This window comes from Pygoscelis adeliae, unplaced genomic scaffold (genome assembly GCF_000699105.1).
Source record: "Pygoscelis adeliae isolate BGI_AS28 unplaced genomic scaffold, ASM69910v1 Scaffold289, whole genome shotgun sequence".
Taxonomy (NCBI): Eukaryota; Metazoa; Chordata; class Aves; order Sphenisciformes; family Spheniscidae; genus Pygoscelis; species Pygoscelis adeliae.
Genome location: NW_008825499.1, coordinates 1,958,157 through 1,979,129, shown reverse-complemented (window position 1 = coordinate 1,979,129; position 20,973 = coordinate 1,958,157). Strand labels below are relative to the sequence as shown.

At 40.0% G+C, this 20,973-nt stretch overlaps 1 protein-coding gene across 2 annotated transcripts in view; it reads left to right on the top strand.

The window, feature by feature from the left end:
* RNF38 (ring finger protein 38) overlaps positions 1 to 20,973 on the top strand; it is a 61,888-nt gene that overhangs the window by 21,747 nt on the left and 19,168 nt on the right. For both annotated transcript variants that reach the window (XM_009331523.1, XM_009331522.1), the window contains exons 2-4: positions 10,509 to 10,702; positions 15,694 to 15,907; positions 18,241 to 18,408. In XM_009331523.1, coding sequence (XP_009329798.1) covers positions 10,596 to 10,702; positions 15,694 to 15,907; positions 18,241 to 18,408 — 489 coding nt within the window. In that variant the 5' untranslated portion in view covers positions 10,509 to 10,595. The remainder of the gene's footprint in view (positions 1 to 10,508; positions 10,703 to 15,693; positions 15,908 to 18,240; positions 18,409 to 20,973) is intronic.

The window sequence follows — 20,973 nt, the reverse complement described above, 5'->3', positions numbered from 1 at the left end:
AGCTCCTCCGCCAGCTCTCTCAGCACTCTCGGGTGGATCCCATCCGGCCCCATAGACTTGTGAGTATCCAGATGACGTAGCAGGTCGTTGACCGCTTCCTCTTGGATTATGGGGGGTTCATCCTGCTCGCCGTCCCTGTTTTCCAGCTCAGGGCGCCGAGTACCCTGAGGATAACTAGTCTGACTGCTAAAGACGGAGGCAAAGAAGGCATTAAGTACCTCAGCCTTTTCCTCATCCTCGGTGACAATGTTCCCCCCCGCATCCAATAAAGGATGACATCATATGGTACGGAATACCCCTCTGGCCAGTTTGGGTCAGCTGTCCTGGCTGTGCCCCCTCCCAGCTTCTCACAGGGCATGAGAAGCTGAAGGGTCCTTGACTGGTGTAAGCGCTACTTAGCACCAACTAAAACATCAGAGTGTTACCAACATTATTCTTGTGCTAAATCCAAAACACAGCAGCGTACCAGCTACTGGGAAGAAAATTAACTCTATCCCAGCCGAAAACAGGACAACGTTGGCCAATGTGACTAAACCGACACAATTCCTTGGGCAAACCCAGTTATACTGGCAAAAGATGCTTATTGCTGATGTTTATTCTGTGAGCTAAAGTTCCTCTAAAGAGCTTTTGCCAGTGAAAGCTGTGTGTCATCACAGTATGATTGTGCTGGCAAATCTTTGTACATTGGCAAGTCCTTTGTCATGCACCCCTGTGTCCAACTGGATAATCTTTGTTTATTTTGCCTTGGAAAAAGCACAGCAGTTAGGATTGGAAATAGTCCATCTCTCCATAAAATCTGTAGCTTTTTTGCGACTTGTGGCACGGGGCCCTTTATTTATTGCACATATTTGCTTCTTTTTAGTAGCTCCTTTCTAGATTTATTTAGAGCTAGAATTTTAAAAGGATATTTAAAGGAAATTTCAAGCTTTATGTATAAACCCCAAGAGGTTTTCATCTATCAGTGTACAAGTTAACATGATCACACTGTTTTTCTCCTGTTTCTTTTTTCCCCACTGTAATGAACAAAATGTAGGTGCGAATCGCTCAGGGGTGAGGCACAACACTCAGCAAGTGAAAGCTTTGGCTTTAATGAAAGCGTAGCATTACCACGGTGGGAGTCCCGTGACACCAGTGCTAATCAAATGGGGACCCAATGCAGTGGACCCCTGCTCGGGAGTCAAGCTCAAAGGAAAGCACCACAGGGGTGGATAATAAACCTTGTGCTGATTAACATATCATACATATGCAGTGTCCTGTTTTGCTCATTAGCAAACACGCTGATGTAGTGCAGGTGCTGTTGTCCCAATCCCGAGATCTGCAGCTGGCCACTATCGTTGGCATCCATGCAAAAGTAGGTGCAGATGAGGAGGGAAGTGAACTATCCCAGGTTACCGTAACAACGAGATAAGACGTGCTTGGGACTCTACATACTCGGATGGGATGGGATGAAGCGAACTGTCTCAGGTTACCATAACAAGAAGATAAGATGTGCTTGATACTCTGCATACTCGGATGGGGGAGGTGAACTATCCTGGGTTACCGTAACAAAGTCTTCTCGCACCCCACACCCACTCTTCTCATTTTTGTTAAATATTCTTGTTTAGGGCAAGGGGTGAGTGGCTGTTGGTTTTTTACCATATTCTCCTTAGTTTTAGCATTTTCAGAGGTAGTCTTCATCTCACTCTTCCTGGACTGTAGTATCTGACAGTACCCTTATAATTTTCTTTGTACCATTAGTGGAGGAGTTGTGTTATTTCTGCAAGGGTATGTGGAAGGACAGACCATCAACTCATCTAAGTGTGTCTGGTCAAGGAACTTTAACATGCCAAAAGGGGAGAATAGGAAAAGGGGGAATAGATAGGAATATTCTGAAACACAAACCTGACCAGCAAAAAGTAACAGAAGCAGTAAGAAGGACCAAATCTGGTCAGTCACTAATTGGTGAGAGTATGTGGAATGTGGGAATGTTTATTTCAGTGAGATTATTTGATTGAAGACCTTGTCAAATAGGATGATAAGGAAAAGGGGGAAGCCATAAAAAAAATACAGAGACACACACCTGCCAGACAAACTTAATGGAAACAAAGACAAGAAACAAACCTGGTCAGTAACACTAACTGATAGGCTCTCAGGAAACTGCAGGACTTTGTGACTGATAAGATTGCAAACCTAAGGGTCCAGGATGTTGGAGGGGATCAGTGGGGCTATGCCAGCTGAGGAGGCAATGTGAAGAGGAAGGGAGTCAGGGAGAGACAAAATGGGGCCAGACAGAAAAGGGGCCAATTGTGTAAATTGTGGCCAGTCTTTACACTTGTCTGGCCGAGCCCTGTGCCTGATCACTGCAGTCTGTCCTATTTTATTAGATCTTTTCTTAAGTCTCTGTGTAATCTCACTCTCTATCCCATGTGTGTGAGTGCTGCAGGGACTAAGTGAGACCAGCTTGAGTGGAGACTAGGCCAGCAACTGGAGTCTCACTGGAGGTGTAGGCACCACCAGGTCTGCGGTGCCAGCAATGGGAGCAAGTGGGGGTCTCGGTGTCAGGAGTTGGAGGGGCTGTAGCTCTCTGGATTATCGTGTTGGTTTCCTACAGACTTTATATCCATAGTGCCAGCAACTGGGGGGACTGGTGTGAGTGGACTTGGGTGCCAGCTACTGGAGTCAGACCAGGGATGTGGGCACCCCTGGCCTATGTCAGTTACTGGAGCAAGTGGGGTCTAAGTACCAGTTACTGGGGTGGCTGATTGTCTTGGCTGCCAGCGCCTGGAGCAGGAACAGTGTGTGTCCCCAAAGCCAGCTATTAGGAGGACCAGGGTGAGTGAGGGTCTCAGCGTCAGTGGCAGGAGCGGGACCGCAGGTCACAGCCCATGTGCTTGGTGCCATCTGCTGGAGAGGAGTGCGTGTCTGTATCTTCCCCAAACCCGCTGTGCGTAGTGAGCAGTGGCGGGTGTTTGTATTTGCTGGCCATCTTCAAACTGGACCAGTTGAGGGGCTTTGGGACCAGACTGGAGTGTCAGGCAGGCCAAGGGTCCATGCTGGTATTTTGGGGGACCTGTGAATGTGGCATGCCTGTGGGGCAAGTGTGTGAGTGCTGTGTGTCTGCAGTGAGCACCAAGCTGGACCACCCGGTGAGTCGGCGACCCATGGGGCAGGTAAGGGGGCCTGGGATTGGGGCAGGGATGCTGGGTGGGCAAAGGTGCCATGATGGTACTTGGGATATCCATGAGCACACATGTGCCTGTGAACCTGGAGAGTGTTGTGTATGTGCTGCTCTAGTGACCTTCTGTCTCTGCCAGCCCATGAGGAGGAGGGGACTTGGCTGTCGGTGCTTGTGTTTATGTGAGTCCCGTATGTGGGTGCTATTGAAGGCAGCGCCTTGTCTGTGGCAGTGCGTGTGACCAGCTGTGTCAATGCCCTGTGTGTGCTATGTCTCTGGGATACATGCTCAGTTTTACTACCGGTTGAACCTGCAAACTGGTTACTAGGGGTTGAATGTGCAAACAGGAAAGCAGCAACTGTGACCCTCAGCCTCAGATGGAGACACCACCACCACTTCGCTCCCTGTGCACACTGGACTGGTCAGGAGGAATTCCTGGGCCCAGAGGTCATGCCCACTCCTCACATAATAACATCCCTTAAGTTTCTTTTCCTTGTTGTTCCAAGAGGAGATTTGCTTCTTTTATTGCTTTGGCATCTGATGTTTATATTCACAGTCTCCAGTATGCAGGGGATCAAGAGCTCTGTCACCATGGTGAAAAATCATGAGATGTGTTAGCATAGTGATGACTTGTCAATACACTGGAACAGGAAGTAGTATTAATAACTAGTCGTGTTACTCATTTTTAACTACAAGTATCTTTCTCCAAAGTACTTTCTTAGTTAGGCTAAAGATAGATAAAGATCAAACCATATTTCTTACACAGTTAATGTGGACCAAACATGGGAAGGAAGTACTATTTTGGGAGTGGACAGAGGAAGCGAAATGCTATTTTGGAAGTGCATTTGAGGGAACTGATAATTTTGGTGTGACTAATTAATCAGGCTGATGGCTTAGCTCTGGAAATTGCATACTTGGCACTGTTTCTGTGAAAGTGTTTTAAAAAAAATTTGCTTGCGGATCTAGATAGCTGGCTTTTGTAAATGGTTGGCAGACTGCTGGCAAGGACTGGGGAAAACAGACCTAAGACTAATTTATCTTTCTAAAGGAATACACTTTGTCTTTGGTGCCTGGCAGCACATAGAGAAAGATGGTGTAATTAATGCTTCAGCTTTTGTGGCCTGTGTTGTCCTTCATTTGCTATCACATTAAACCTAACTGTTTCACGCATTAAAGGTGCATGAAATGCAATTGTAGGTAGATAAGTACCCCAGTCACACACAAGCCGACAGATAAAACGCTATTTCCTTGTTCATAATAGTAAGTATTAGTTACATTTTATCATTAATGTAAAAATTGAAAAGTAGAGAATGTTTGATACAGTTTTCTGCTTCTCTTATGGGCTTCAATTCTGAATGCAGGAAAACTGTAGATTTCTAAAGCAAAGCTCTGCTTGCTTTGAAGATTACAGTTCTTGTTTAATATTGCCAAGGTGTAATACCAGTGTGCTAGCATTCATTTTTCAAAGATCGGTTTTCATGAGGTGGTGCATGTCTGTCTCAGATTGGTTTTATACAACTGTTCCTTTGCATCTTCCAAATAAATGGTTTGTTATGAAGCTTGCTTCCTCAAAAAATTTACACCTTTATTATTCACAACTTTTTAATGTAGAAACATCTGTAGGCATCATTGTACACTTACTCTTCTCAGGGCTAATATAGGTAATTGATAAAAACAGTCCATTACATCACTCTACATGTACCTATGTAGCCTGTGACGTGCTTCAGGGCCTGAGGTAATGAAAGCTGGAAGTTTGATGTAGTCAGTTACTGTAGTGGTTGTGGCTGTCAAAATATCTGAGTAGGTAATAATTGTTACAGTTTATTGCATTGGTTACAGCATATTACTGAACTAACAGTCCATGAAAATGTTCTGTGTGAACTGCTTCTGAGTGGTATTTTAGGTAAGGTTTTGAGAACAATAGAGTTTTTACATGTTTACTGAAATACAGATGTGGGATATTTGTTGCATTTACTTTATCTGTTGATTTTGTCATTGCTTTTTAAAAAGAGGTAAAAAATCAGTGTGTTTTGGTTTTTGGTAGCTTAAAAGATGCTTGGAAATTCTAGACAAATACAGAAAATCCTCTTAGTCTGTGAGCTGAGTTTTATGAAGAGGACTTCAACAGGAGAATTAATGTGCAGTAATTCTGTGGAAATACACTGCTGTCATTCTTGCAGCAGAAATAAAACATGTTTGGAAACCAGTGTTCTTTGCAGCTTGATTTGTGCTTCCACTTCTCTGATATGTGGACTACAGTAAAGACCAGAGCTCTGTCTCTAATACCTATCCTGGATTAGTTCATAGTTGCATGTACATATTTGTTATTGGTCAGTAAGCATATGTTTATTACAGTATGTAACAGTTGAGTTTTGTCTACCTTTTCCTCAGTGGAAATAACACACCTCTCTTTCCCCTTTACCAGATACTAACTTTTTGTCATAAAAGGTGTCAGAATAGAATTTTTTTTTAGACATTGACCAATTTCTGTTGGAGCTAGTTGATGGGTTCATAAAGTTTTGCGAGGGACAAACTGGTGAAGAGATGACATCTTTAATATTTCTTCATTGTTGATAGTAATGACAGATTAGGTGAATAGTTAGGCATTGGAAAAAAACACATCACCCAGGACATGCTGTGGTGCAGAGACACCTGATGACAAAGAATCTCAACTACACTGCACAGTGCACTTCCAAGAGCAACAGGTTAGTTAAATACAGCTCTGCACTTAACTGGCTTGTAAACTCTACCTTGTAATGCCATACCTAAGTTAAACTTCTGCCTCTGCTGCTTTCTGGGGATGAGATGGAAGAAGACAATAATGCTTAGAAGACCACCTGGGCCTCAATGACTCCAACCAGTCACATAAGTGACTTTCTTTGTCTTGGTTCTAGGGTCATGGGACACAGCTCTTTTGGAGCTTACTAGACCTGAGCTATATAATGTACTTTAAATGAGCTTAGTCCTGGCCTATGAATAAGCGACTGCATTTGGACACAACTGGTCTGTTGAGCCCAAGAATTTACTATTATTGTAGGTATGATCAGAGTATTAGGAATGTTGGAATGTAAATCAGATCCCTGTTCTTGGAGTATATAGATCTTTTGCAAGTACAATATGCAAAATCCTTCGTTTACTAGCCCATCAGACGCCCATAGTTAAATTTGAAAATGCTTATAAACTTTCATGTTTACCAGTTTGTATCGTGGGAAGAATCATTGCCTTTTTAGTAGGCATTCATTAGGAGGAAACATGTAGCTGCAGATTTCCAGTCAGCCTGGTAGGGTTATATAGGCTATACCCATCACATTGTACTTACTGTGTAAAACCTTCTAAGGAAAAGGCTATGCTTGAAAATACTCTTCAAGTATTAGATTACTTTTAAAATAAAGGTCTTCATGGGCTGCAGGATAGATGTAGTTTATTCCCTAAATTTGAGATTGAGGGTATGGAGTAGTTTCTTGTACTTCCCAGGACCATAAAGTGAGAATATGCAGAGGGTTGGAGAGGAGAGTGATTTTCAGATATTGGCAGCAATTGCTTTGGTAATAATTCCCTTCTGTGATGGTTGATCATCTATATGTGTGTGTGCAATCTTTATAATTTGACTGGAAAAGGAGAATGGAAAAGAAACACCTCAAAGGATGTTGTCTTGGTGAAAATATCTAGTCTTTCCCAAATTAAATGGAACAGCATTTACATAAAACATATAAAAAATTGCTACAAGAAACATATACAGAAGTATAACAAACAATTTTTTTTTTTTTTTTAGTAGTATGTTTACTTTAAAGGATGTTTTACAAATCGATATACTCTTTAATCATCTTTGTTACCATTACACTGTGAGAGTTTATAGGGTACACAGATAAGAATGGGGCAAAACTGTACTGGGATGTCTGTGAAATGCCGACTTTTAGGGATGGGGTCATAGGTTTTAGTGTCGTGACATAAGTTCCTTCTTTTACTAGTAGCAATCTGATGCCTTTGTCCTGATATTGTTGCCTTTAAAAATGAAGTAAGCTATTTTTGTGTTCATCATGCTCTTTTTGTTGAATTAATATTTAAAATAAGGTAGTGCTTTCACCTTGTTAGTTAAAAGCTAGATACAATGTTCTTGATAGCTGCCATTTTATTTTTGTTGGCTGTTGGGCAGGAGAAAAATACAGCATAATGGCCATAAAAAGCAGCAGTAGTCCCAGATAATGTTTTGAATATTAGCAAGATCAAACTAGAGTGGTTTGGGGATTTGGGGAGCTACCATCATTGCTGAAAGTATCATATTTCACAAATAAACTATTGAACGTAATGACTAATAATAATGTAGGTTGCAAAATTATACTGGCAATACCTAGTTATTCCACATGCTTGTTGAATATTACATGAAAACAAATCTTAAATTATACAGGATATGTGTCTGTCATTAGCTCCCTGTACTTTCCCATGTGCTGGTATTACCTTGCTATAATCATCACATGAGAATCAGTTTCGTAATAAAAACCAAGATAAAACACCAAGTCTTCTTTGAGTTTAGGTTTGTGTTGGGGTTTTTTATGACATCTGTTTGTAAATAAGTTTGGCTGAGCTTCAGGCTACTTCCTTTTCAGTACAGAGAAAGACATAATTACATTTTAAATCTATACTTCTGTATAGTTCCAAAAATGATTTTATCTCTATTTTCTTTCTAATGGGAAACAATTTTCAGTGAAAATACAGTTGCTTAGTGCAGAGGGCAATTAGCACGTCTTATGGAGTTTGAAATAGCTGTGTGAGTGAGTAATTTGGAGGCTAACAACTTAGCAGTTTACATCTCCACTGTCTTTGAAGTGGTACACTCCACGTACAAAAGGAAAAATAATCAAAGAACTGTTTTTTCAAAGTAGACTGTTTTCTACAGGGCAGGGTATATTAGTGTTAATGCTTGGGCAAGGTGCCAGATTTAAATTAGGGCAGTAGCAGTGGGAGATCCCCAGCCAAATGCATGTATAGAATATTGCAGGACAGTAGTGGTTATTTTGTTATTTCAGTGTTTTGTTTTCTGCCAGCTTCACTAAACTTGGTGTTTCCTGCCTCCATTTGACTTTTCCTTTTGCACTCCCAAGACCCCAGCATACCTTATTTACCTGTGTTTTTATTACCTGTGTTTCTCTTTGACTTCAGTCATCACGATGTAAAAAATTCTCCCATCCTGAAAGCTCTGAGGTGGGCCACAAATCATCCTTCTTTCTAACTTGTTCAATCACAACAGCAAAACAGATTAAGTAAGCACTCTGAATGGCAGAACAAATGTAGCATAGTTTCTTTACGATTTGTCCTTTGGCAGGGTTCTCTGCAGTCTAACATAATACATCTTTTCACAGATGCTTTGCTCTCAAGGCTCAGGTATCTCTTCCAGTGTTTTTGGTGTTGAGCTCCTGAGAGCAGGCAGCCTTCTGGAAGAGTCACCTTCTGCCTGGACATCTACTTTCATGAACCTTTAGGTTCATACCTGTCTTTTGACCTATTTTTCTCTATAAAATTCAACTGCAGTTGGTTAAGGAGTTCAAAAGAGATTGAGCAACAAGCAGATACAAGCATCATCAGCCTGTTTCCCTAAGGAAACCATGCTGATAGTTCTACATCTAACAGAAGTAGAATTAAAAATGGACACCCCCATTTACTCTGTATTTATGCTTTTGTTGGGGTTTTTTGTTTTTGACCTTTTTCTTTTCCTTAATCGTTACTAGTGACTGCTTGAGAAAAGGTATAGTAGGGGAAAACTGCAATTTGTGTTAAAGTATTTGAAAGCATGGGGCTGAAAAGGAACGAAATTTAGTTAAAATGGCCACAAGTCAAAAGAGAGGAAAAATACCTTTTTTTTCTCTTAAACACCTGGACAAAACTTTTAGGTGTTAAAAAAGAGCGTGCCTGCATTGGAAAGAACACTGGAGGACAAGCTCCATATGTCAGTGGTATCTTACCAAGAAGGAACTGATAGTGTTCAGAAAATGATAGGCCCCTGTAAAGCTAAGAACCAGAAGAGGTCCATAATCTAGTCTACAAGTAAATCCGAAATAAGACCTCTAACAGTCTGCGGATTACCAGGCTCTGAGAGGGGCAGTTAAGGAATACAAAGCCATTGCAGATAAGTTCCGTTTTCTCTGCATCAGCTATCTGCAATTAAATGCAAATTTGGCATCATTTTGGTAATTGAAATAATGCTGTGGTGGAGTGAACTGCAAGTGGTGGGGTGAGTGGACAAGCTGGAGAGCAGCAAAACACTACAATTTGGCTTGCACCAGGAGTGTTCTGTCGGAGAAGTCTATGTGATGTTTGGACTCAAGGATGGATCCGGTGTGGTAGTACATGTGTTACTTTTTTTGTGTGTTCAGTCAGTGAGCTCTGGAGTAGAACTTGTATTTTTCTATATATTCAGTTGTTCCACTTGTTAACAGCATGATGTGTTATAATTTTGACAGAATAGTGGGGTGGAGGGGAGGAGTATTTACTGCATTTGCTGCTGGATTCAGAGACATCTATGGGAACTTTCGAGAAGAATGACAGTTCTATTTAATGATTCAATAGCATGGTCACACAATGAAGAGAAGAGGTAGTTACTTGTGTTCGGTATCAACTGGGAGAACGTTACTTGGGCGTGAATGGCCTTCATATCACTAGCACTGAAAACTCTAGGCACTATGTAGTCCCTACAGAATTTTAGTGAAGTAGACAGACTTAACCAGAGATCAGTGATAGGTTTTTTTCAGGTTATGTGTAAGTACTTTTCAGTTACCATTATTTTACTAATAAGTAGAAGGATGAAGCACCTCTGTGCTAAGCTAGCAGAATTAAAATAGGCTGCAGTACAAAGCAGATATCTGGTTAGCCATATAAGTACAGACCTGATAGGAAAGGGATGCAATGCAGAGTGCAAGCTCTGTATGACATCTGCTTACTGACAAGTACAAATTCCATTGTTGTGAAGACAGTGCTTATACATCTCTTCATGCTTCTGTAGCCTATAAACGCTAGGGCAGGAGGGATGTAAAATAGGTTATGCCTCATTTTCTTCATGTTATTCTCTTTTCTGATATAGTTTTGTTTTTGCATGGATGTTAGAATTTTTATCTTTTAATGGTGCTAAAATATAACTTAGTAGTAATTCTTTTAGGGGTTAGGGATCCATCACAAATCTGTGTTATAAAGATAATAAATAGGCAACTACTTGCAGGTGTTTAATTTCACGGTGTTTTAGTGGAGGCTTCAATAAGTCTCTCCTAATGCTAGCTGCAAAGCAGTACTGAAGTATCGATTGTAATTCACTCATCTGGAGGTGGGTTTTATTTTTGTTTTGTTTTGGTTTTTTGCACTGGCATAGAGCGAAGACAGTCCTAGTCCCAAGCGACAACGCCTTTCCCATTCAGTCTTTGACTATACAGCAGCATCACCAGCCCCATCACCACCAATGCGACCATGGGAGATGACATCAAATAGGCAGCCTCCTTTGGCTCGACCCAACCAACACCACTTCTCAGGGGAACGATGCAACACACCCGCACGAAACAGGAGGAGGTAAGCAAGCTGTGTAGATTGGGAAACAATTTCTTATTCTTCCTGATTTCAGCTCAAGGAAGGTGTATTTCAGGCAGCACTGACTAGATCACACATGGTAAACATGTTAACATTTCCAGCAAGCTGTAAGTTATTATAGTTGTAACTGAAAAGTTACTGAAAGTAATTCAGGTTGGTGCATCATCCCGTAATTGGTGTGAATAGACAACTCGGGGAAAGGAATGCTCATTAACATTTTAAATTATGAGCCTGATTCTCTTTCACTCTGCACTAGAGCAGTAAGCATTTAGAAAAATGCGAGGGAAAATCTTTCTCATCAGGGTACTTTTAAAGTTATTAAGAATTATTGATGTAGTACCATAATTTTCACTGCAGTCACAATTATTTTTGTACATAAAAACAATCTAAATAAAGATGAGGGATACTGGCTGGGGAGAGAGAGGAGGTTAGTGTAGTGTCAAATGGTTGCTGAGGTAGGTGATTCACATGTGACAGGAGTTACATTTTCATGTTGGTTTTAGCTTGTGGCTCATTAACCTCTCAAAGCAGAGATTTTGGAAGAAGTTCCAATGGTCATGGAAGAATAGAGATTTGGATGGCCAGGTTGAACTGGTGCCTGGATGGATGATAGTATAGGAAAGCATAAAACCGCAGACTTCTTTACTATTCTAGTTAAACTAATTATCCAAAACACAAGCTTTCATTGTCTCACATTCTGCCTCAAAAATGCTGAGTCATCTAATGCAAGTTAAAACACAGTGTCCCTCTGTTTGCTTCTGAGAAATATTGTTGCTTGGTTTGTACTAAAATTGAAGTGTCTGTGCTTTTTCATGAATATAAAATATTAGACTTAAGAAATATATAACTGTTTTTTTTCTGATTCCACAAATCAAATTTGTCAACCATGATCAGGCAGGGGTAGTTTTGAGGCAAGAGACTTTAAAACATGCTAGTTTTCTATCTTTGCTTCAAGTCCATCAATCGGAAAGCTTTCAGTCAGTGACATTCAAAATACACAGCTCTTGAGACAGCTTGTCAGACTTAAGAAAGAGGTTGAACTTGTGAATTTGCAGTGGTAATTGTGAAGATGGAAAATTAGGCCTTTTATACAATTTGGTACAGGGATGCTCCACAGGGGCATTTGGTCCACAAAGTGTTTTTTTACCTTAAAATGGTTTGAACTGAGACACCTAGAATGTGCTGCATTTGGCCATTTTTGCTTGGTAGGGCCAAGCAAAATCAGCCTACACAGATTTCTTTGCAACGTTCATTAACATCTCCCACAGAGTAAGTAGAATGCTTAACAAGCTAAATGCTAGGTAGCTGAATCTAGACAGTTTGGCTATACTGTAGGATGAAGGAGAAGAATGGAATGTGTAGGAGATGAATGTGCATGGGACAAGTGTCTGACATTCAAATGCAGTCAGGTGTTACTGAGGTAGTGGCCTGTGGCTTGCAAGTAAACTGTGCTGCAAATGGAGAGACACCTCAGTGCAGAGCCATCTTCAATCTGACAGGAGTTGTTAGGTTGGCTGCAGCATTGTAGACACAAAGCATTACTCCTTCTAGGGCTAGCTCACCTGCTCTTGGGTAACAACACCTGCTTTTGCTCTAATCAGGGACATTTGAATGTGTCAGTACTTTGCTTCCCTGCACTTGAGTCAGGGCATTTTTTAGCTTGGGTGCACTGCTGCATTTGAGCTGGCTCTAGGTCAATTCCAGAATAGTACTGCACCCAGTCTCCTCTCCTAGAACAGGATCATTAGGGTGAACAACATATACATGTCTCTTATTTTGCAGGAGTCTTTTTGAGTCTTAGAATGCTCTGGAGCCGATCAGAACTAATAACCACTCTCATGGATCAAAGCTTGATTCCTTAAGATCATTGTGAGTGCATCTGTTATTAATGCTTTAGATGAGGTTATGCATGTGCTTTTGAAGCCAATTTCCTGTTTTCCCTGCTTTGTTTTCTCTCTTCCCATTGCAGAGTGGTCTCAGAGTTAATGAGGTTTTCAGATGAAGATAAGATGAAAGGTGCACTCCAGTTGCAAATGGTCATTCAGCTCAAGGGAACAGACTAGGGCAAGTGCAAACAAAACCTCTGAAGTGTGTGTAGTGTGGACATTAATCTGACCCAACGTCATCAGCATTAACTCTTTTGTCCTACCAGTTCACACCTGCTGGTCAGCACAGGCTGTGCTGGTTTTTTATTATCTGGATTTTTTTCCATTATCTGGTTAACTATTTAGACCTTATCTCTTTGTATCAGGGATATTGTACTGTGCCTAGCCCAACAGTGCCCTAATTCATTGTGGGTTTTTTTCAGATTCATTGTAAGCAAATAAATGCTGTGTTTAGAAAGGTAGCCTTCTGGTATGAATTTGCAGAAAGATGTTATTTTTGTCCAGCTACTTATACTACAGATAAACTGTGAATGTAAAAGCATAATGCATGCCTGTATGAAACAGAGAAGGCCATTCCGATTTGTCTTTACCAGTTGTTGTGAAATGGGGAGATCTGTACTATTGCTGTGCCTCACCTTACATCTGTGCTTCCTTTCCTCCTTGTCTTGAATGTAATTCTGAACTAACAGGATTTAAGAATGTGTTACTGCAAAGAAATCACCCTTGTTAGAAAATACTAAGATCTGCAAATACTAACTCTGCAGTTACGGACACCTTTTGATGGTGGCTGTTCCTACCTGAGGGTAATTCCTCCATTTTTTTCACCACTTCCATCCTGTCTCTTTGTTTTAACTGGGCATTTATCGTGTTTATACTGTGCATGTAGAACCAGAGGAGGGTTTTTTGTGGATATTTTTTAAAGACTTTAAGCACAACTTCATTACTGATGTTAAATAATAGTTTAGACCCATGTCTTGGCAATTCTTCTGAAGTCATTTCCAATAATTCAGGAAGCTGTAGAGCTATGTATCTGGATGCTCTGAATTTTGCTGAATGAAAAGTATAGTTTCTTTATAACTCTGCATAGGAAAAAACCCAGTTTTGCTTTTTCCAGAGAATGATACTCCATTCATTTAAAAGACCACTCCAGAAGTTTTGCCAGCTCTTGCTGGCTGTGCTTTCTCATAATTCTGGGTTCATAAAAAAGTAAAGCCAGACCTTTTAATGAAGACAGGGTAAGAGTAGTTTTGTGAGAAGCTACCTTGTCTAAGTGCTGGTGGCAGTTAGAGAATTTCTGTACTACTTCTTCCAAAGCATTGGAGCTGTCATTTGTAACTTTCCTCTATTCTGCAGCTTTTCCAAACAAAAATCCTTGCATAGACGTTTTACGTTAAAGTATTCAGAGCATTTCTGTTTCATAGCAGGAAATAGCAACTTTAAAGCAACCTTAGTACTCCAAAAAATAGAACATCTTTTGCATTAATAGCTCTGTGGTTAGAAATCATATATACCACTTTTATCTAATGAGAATGTAACAGGTATATCATACTAGTAATACAGAGATGGAGAGTGCAACAAAAACTCTGGGAAAGGAGATGGAATTAAGACAAATACATTAGTAAGACTGTAAATTTAGATTCAGTGCTTAGAAGAAAACACAGCTTGTGGGTTCTGAGATGGTAATTTGTAAAGAAGGCTAGGCTTTTTTTTGTTTTGTTTTGTTTTAAGAACACTGTGTTACAGTCTGGCGTTATACCTTCTGTCTGACCTGTCATGAATTAGCATTTGTTTCAGTTCTAAGGCAATAATGGCATAACATCCCTGTAAAGTAGGGCAGAAAAATAGTGGCTTGAGGCATTGTATCATACACTCACAGTAGCATCTGAAGAGCTGGTAGTATGCTACCCCTTCCCCAGAGTATGTCTGTTTCACACAGCACAAAAGTTGCACTCAACTTGAGGAATGTCTGGGATTTGCCAATAGGTTTCAGGTTTATTTGATTTTTATCAAATAAACCTGGTAATAGCAATGGGAATAATAAGAGTTCTCTTCCACGCACTGTTGGAGAGGACAAGTTCTAATGGTCACAGACCCTTCTTGTCTCTTCTCTGAAGTTTGGTTCCTTAAGTGGGAAACCATTTTGTCCTGTGTAGCTTTAATTTGCTGTTGCCTCTGGGACCTATAATTTATGTGTAGTGGGGATTGGAGGGCATGTATTGAAAGTACTGGGGGATGGTTTTGTGCTTTCAGTTCTTTTCCCTTCCAAATAAATGAGAAGTGACTTGATCAAAACTTCTAATAGTGAGTTTGTTACTTGTTACTCATTTTCTAAGTGTTGAACCTGAGCTGCTGGTCTCTGATTTATAGAAGTCTCAGCTCAAGATAGTAGCAACTGTGCTCGGAACATACACACAATTATATGAGAATACATAATCAAATCTGACATCTGTAGATCAGTTGTTCAAAAGAAGTGGATGCTGTCGTCTAAATCAATCTACACAACAGTTCTCCACTCTGAAAAAGAAAGATTACCACAATCACAATTCCCTGGGGTCTTCTGGAGAGAATTCTATGAGGCACTCAGTTATGTAGTGAACATGTGAGAGCTTAAAAACTCATTTGTTTCTTCAGAGGAGTCTACTGCTTTGTCTGCCATCACTAAGTGAGCAACCATTCTGTGGCCTGGTTGGAGCAAGGACCCTGGGGAAATCTGTGATCATGTAATTAAGGATTTTTACCTGGAATAAATGGACGGAAATCTCTTGAAGTTTGCTATCTTGACTTTTGAGCACTTGTCTTGGCAGTCCAAGTGCCAATTTTTTAACAGGTTACGTAAGAATTCTTCTCCTGGTTTCCTTTACAGCATTAAGCTGTGCTCTGTTAAGCACTTTTATGCTGAAAAAGGTGTCATCTCTAAGGCTTTTAGCAGTTTTGTCAGTAAGAAGTTTTATTCCAATCTAATAAACCTGTTCTAGTAAAATTTTCCAGTGCAAAAAATTTCTTGATACTTGATTCTCTCGTGGTTTTAGTTATTAAGAAGGATTTGTGTCATTTATGTAATCTCTAATTTTTTTAATGCGTTTCCAGTCCTCCTGTTCGACGTCAGAGAACAAGGAGAGATCGTTTGTCTAGACATAACTCCATTAGCCAGGATGAAAACTATCACCATCTCTCCTATGGACAGCAGCAAGCAATAGAAGAGCCCCGAGCCTTTCACCCACCGAATGTATCTCCTCGTATGTTGCACCCAGCTGCTCACCCACCACAGCAGAATGCAGTGATGGTTGACATTCATGATCAGGTAGGAGTTTTAGAGTACAAACAGAAGGGTGTTGAAGGTGTGGGGTTGGTTTGGGGTTTTTTCCCCAAAAATCTTCAAGATTTCTCTCGTCCCCAAATTAGTTGGCAATGAAACTCACATAACACTAAATTCTATTTGCCCTCTTACAGAGCATTTTTCCTGGTGAATATTACTGGTGTATGGAGCAATGCAGTAGGCAGTGAAAAACCAAAAACAAGTCCAGACTTTTAATAAAGAATGATATTTAAAAATTTGTCAATGCATGTATTGGCATAGTTCTGTAGGCCTCTAGCTCAAACCTTTGAAATGCAGTTATTTTGCTTCTGAAATTAATTTAATGTGATAAAGATGTGGTATAATAATTAAGAATGTATTCTATTTCATGTGAAATACCTCCTCTTAGCTTAGGAGTCTTGAAATAGTTAAAATACATTATTTAGAAGTAGAATTCACAATGCCTATAATTGGTTGCCTACATGACAGCAGAACTCATGATAGTATTGTCACGTAATCAAATTAGCCATCCAAGCCTAATCAACTCCTCCTTAATTGACATGAAAAAATGAGATACGTGGTTGGTCCAGAAAGTAAATAATTCCTCTGCAACAGCAATTGGTATAGAATTCTGTAATTGAGGACCTGTAAAAGTTGTCCTATTGAGATAACCTTTGTTGTTGTTCGTTAAATCAGCAGGCTGCAGTACAAGTGCATAGTTGCTACATAGTCATGAACTGGGAAATAGAACTGGTTATCCAGATGTCTACTTCTCAAACTGCACGTGCATAGAATGCAACTCTAACATCCCTGCTGAAAAACTGGTTTGCATTCAGTGCAGCTGCCTACCCCTGGTGTGTTGTATTACGTGTGCAGAGCATTTCACAGTAGGGAAGTATTTGCATTTGAGACCAAGTGAAAGGGTGAAAGCTAATGCCATTCTAGCCATCTCACAGCCTTACATTTTGATGAACAATTGTACTGCTGCAGCATCTCAAAAATTCAAATCACGCTCTTGCTTTGTGTTACAAGATTACATGATGACAAGCCTGGATAAACAGTTGTTTCATCCCATTGCCTGTACCTTCCAAGCACCATCTATGATCAGATGTCAGTGTTTCCAAACTTACTGAGGTCTTCCATGGTGATGTTTTATACTTCAGGGACATAACCATTTTGAGAGGTCATTTCTTATTACTACTCTGAGCAGTAAATGTTTTGGAATCACACCCAGCATTGCACTGTATGCCCGACTTTTGTACCTGAGCCAGAACTGGATCAAATTCAGTGTCTCTCCTGAGACTGGTTTCTGTCATTAGTGATATGCAGGTTGAGATTTTAAGTTCTGTTCAGTGATCTGTGTTCTGTTTTGGCTTCTGTGTCTGACTGTACACTACCAGGTCAGTAGATCAGCTGTTTTCACTCATTCTCACCTTCCTAATGAGCTGTTCTTGCTTGTTCCATTTTAAGCAGGCAGGTTCCATTTTAGCAGATCATGAAGGAAGAGGGAGCTTCCTTGAAATAATTACTTTTTATTAATACATGCTCCCTAACACTTAAGCCTTTTCAGTTTTATTAAAGCATCAGAGATTCCTTGCTTAGTATTAAAAAAAAAAACCAAAAACAAACCAAGTGGTTTCTAGATCCAGAATACCTTTGGACCTTAGTTTGATTATTAAATTCTAGGGAATATCACTAGCTGGGTTACATGGGTCTGGTTCCTAGTATAAATGTGGATACTTAGGGTCTGCTGCCTCATAGTCATGTTTACCTTTTCAGCTTTCCGATTAGCTGTTCTGTTACATTTAGGTTAGGAGACTTAGCTTGACTGTTGGTCTGAGAGTGAATCAAGAGATTGTTCTCTTTGAAAGAAAGAAAATCTGCACAATTTTCTTGTTCTTTAAAGATACAAGTCTCTGTATGATTATTGAATCAGTCCCTTCAGAGTTGAGAAGATTCTTTAGCTACTTGTAGATTAGCTTTTATGTGGGAGTTACTGCCTTCTTATTTTGTAAGGACTCACTTTAGTATGTGGCGGGAGCCAGGCTTAATTAGAGTTTGAGATGCTTCTGAGTGACTCTAAGGTGCCTTGGAAGTTTTTAACATTTTAAGCTGAGAGATCCCTCTTGGCCTTGCCCAGAAACTGCTGATCAATAAGTAATATTCCATTGAGAAGAATACTTTAATGAACAGGAGTTACAAGCCTCCTTTTACACCTCCATTGTGAGAATATTTTTTTCTGATATGTAGGTAAAAGCTTGTTATCTTACTCATCATGTTGTACAACACTGTTAAGAGTTTACAATAAGTTATTAAATTTTTTTTTCCTTTTGCTGCAGATCCATCAGGGCACAGTTCCTGTCTCATACACAGTGACAACGGTGGCTCCGCATGGGATACCACTTTGCACAGGCCAGCACATCCCAGCCTGCAGCACACAGCAGGTCCCAGGGTGCTCAGTGGTTTTCAGTGGGCAGCACCTTCCAGTTTGCAGTGTGCCTCCCCCAGTAAGTGGGTCTCTGTAATTACACCAACTTCTAAGTTAGACGTAGGAGTGGCACCTTGGAGCTTCAGTGTCTGCGTGGCTTTAATTGTGTTGGAAATAGCCATTTTTTTTTCCCCTGGGGTAAATTGCAGTGGCATAGCAGTGTAGACCTTAGAGCTGGTAACCATATAGTACTTACCCACTGTCTTTGTAGAGTATGACTGTTGATTGTATAGAGTCCTTATGGTTTTTAACTCAAACTAAATGCTGGTTTATGAACTGACTTCTTATCAGCAGCTATTCTGCATACTTTCAGATAGTAAGAGGAAGGTTTCTAAGGCTTTTATTAGGCAGCTCACTTAGGAAAAAATCTTACTTAGTAGAGACCTTGTTCAGGAATTGGTTATATACAAAAAGATCTGATATTCCAAAGTCAGTTTTCTTCTGAGAAGTAATAAGATCCTGAAAGGTCACTAAAAGCTGAGAAGGGCTCTTCTGTCTCAAAAGGCTCTCAGAAAATGAATCAAAATATTCTTTAATAATGATATCTCTCGGTGCCTTTCTGGCAGTAAAATAAAGTGCCTTGACTGGCTAATTTGCCAGCTTTAAATTTGAAAGAATTTGAACTGTTCTCTCAGAGGTTTTTATGTATCATCTTGGAGATACCACTTTCCAGGTCATAGCATTCTGATGCTACCATTCTGTGGAAATTTCATCATTAAGTGCTAACAGGCACCAGAGCTGAAGAAGTGTACCCCAAGAAGTTTCAGCTGTACAGATTAAGGTTGTAGAACCTGCTGGAAGAATCACAGCTTTTTTTCCCCCCCTCCTTTTTTCTAGTATAAATCTGTAATATCATACATAAAAACTATATATAGTGTCCAGTAACCCTTTATAATGTCGGTATAAACATTGGTCTCTGCCAGCTGTGCATTTGCCAGCAGTGTGTAACTTAAACTTTTCCTGTTGCACATTCTGTGGCCTGAGGGCATGAACAAGCCTGTGACACTGAAACAAAACCCTTGACGTGACCACCTATTTCTTTAAGCTGCTTGTTGAAGAGTAAGGATAATTTGCATTCATCTTGTCCAGGTGCCATTTATCCCCATGAGATAAAATCCACTCATGAAGTAGCTGAAGACAGTGGTAAGGTCTTTGCTTAGTTTTCTCTTTTCAAGGCAGAACAAATCTCATTCTGCAGCCTCTTCTTTTATGCAGTGTGCTCCAAGCTCCTGGTCATCATGTTGTCTTCCAGTGGACTCATTTCAGTATGTCAGTGTCTATCTTTGTCACTGGGGTGGCCAAAACTGGGCATAGGACTTGAGATACTAGTTTCACAAGTTCCACATAGAGGGGCAGAATCACTTCACTGGACCCACTAGTTACATTCTTAGTAATGCAATCCAGCATGCAGTAGGCCTTTTTGACTGCAGGAGTCCACTCTGACTCTTGTATACTCCTATTTGATGTGCCCACCAGAACCCAACTTTTTTTTCTGCAAATCTGCTCACCAGCCAGTCAGTCTCAAAATGTCCTGCTCCACGGAGTTATTCTCTCCCAGTATCAGACTTCACATGTGCCTTTGAACTTCACATGGTTCCTGTCAGCCAATTTCTTCAGTCTGTAGAAGTGCATCTGAAAGGTAGCCCTGCCCTCCAGCATGTCAGTTTGCTCACCAGCTTCATCTGTGAACTTCCCAGTATCCTTTTGTTACTTTCAAAATATTTGTCTCTCTCACGGCATATGTAACTATAAAATAAATAAATGTCATTTATGAAATACCTTCATCAGTTTTAAAACTTCTTGGAAGCATATGTTCAAACAGCAGAAGTTTTCCAAAAGCCTGAATGAATAAACAGGTAGTTTTCATTTCTTTCCATTTGAAAGATAATACAGCCTCATTTGCTGTAACTTAAAAAGTGCCATGTGCATAGCACAAATCGATCCAAACATACATTGGAGCTATGGTAATCTTTACCATACAGAATCTTGGGATGAAGCCTATTTTAATATGTTCCCCCAAAGTACCTCCTGTTTTAAAGAACACTGTGGTGTTCTACCTGCAGTTTGTCTTCAACTATTTCAGAGAACAGTTTTTAATTTAGTAAAATACAATAAAAAATGTATTTTAACATATAATAGCACTTGCCTGTTTTATTTCTTTTTTAGAAAAATGATGTAGTAGCTGAGGGTGAAGAATAGTTAGCATTTAAGAAAAAAATAGATCAAATTAATCTGCTACTGTTTCAGTGCATGTAAAGATTTATGTTTGGTCATGATCACAGTAAATGAGGTGATAATTCCACCTTCACTATCTGATTTTAAACTAGATCTCTTTACCATTTTATGGCATCATAGTCAGTATGCACAATATATGTTGTGTGACATGACTAAAAAGAAAAAAAAATAGAGATTGGAACTGGGTCCTCTTTCTTTGTAAGATTGATAACAAGTATCTTAACTGCTCTTTTAATTATCAGAAATGTAACAGAAATGCCTGACATTCTGATAATGGATCAAAGAGCAAGAAGAAGAGAATGCAGATTTTCTTGCTTCTCCGTATCTAGAGTTGGAAGTAAAACTCAGT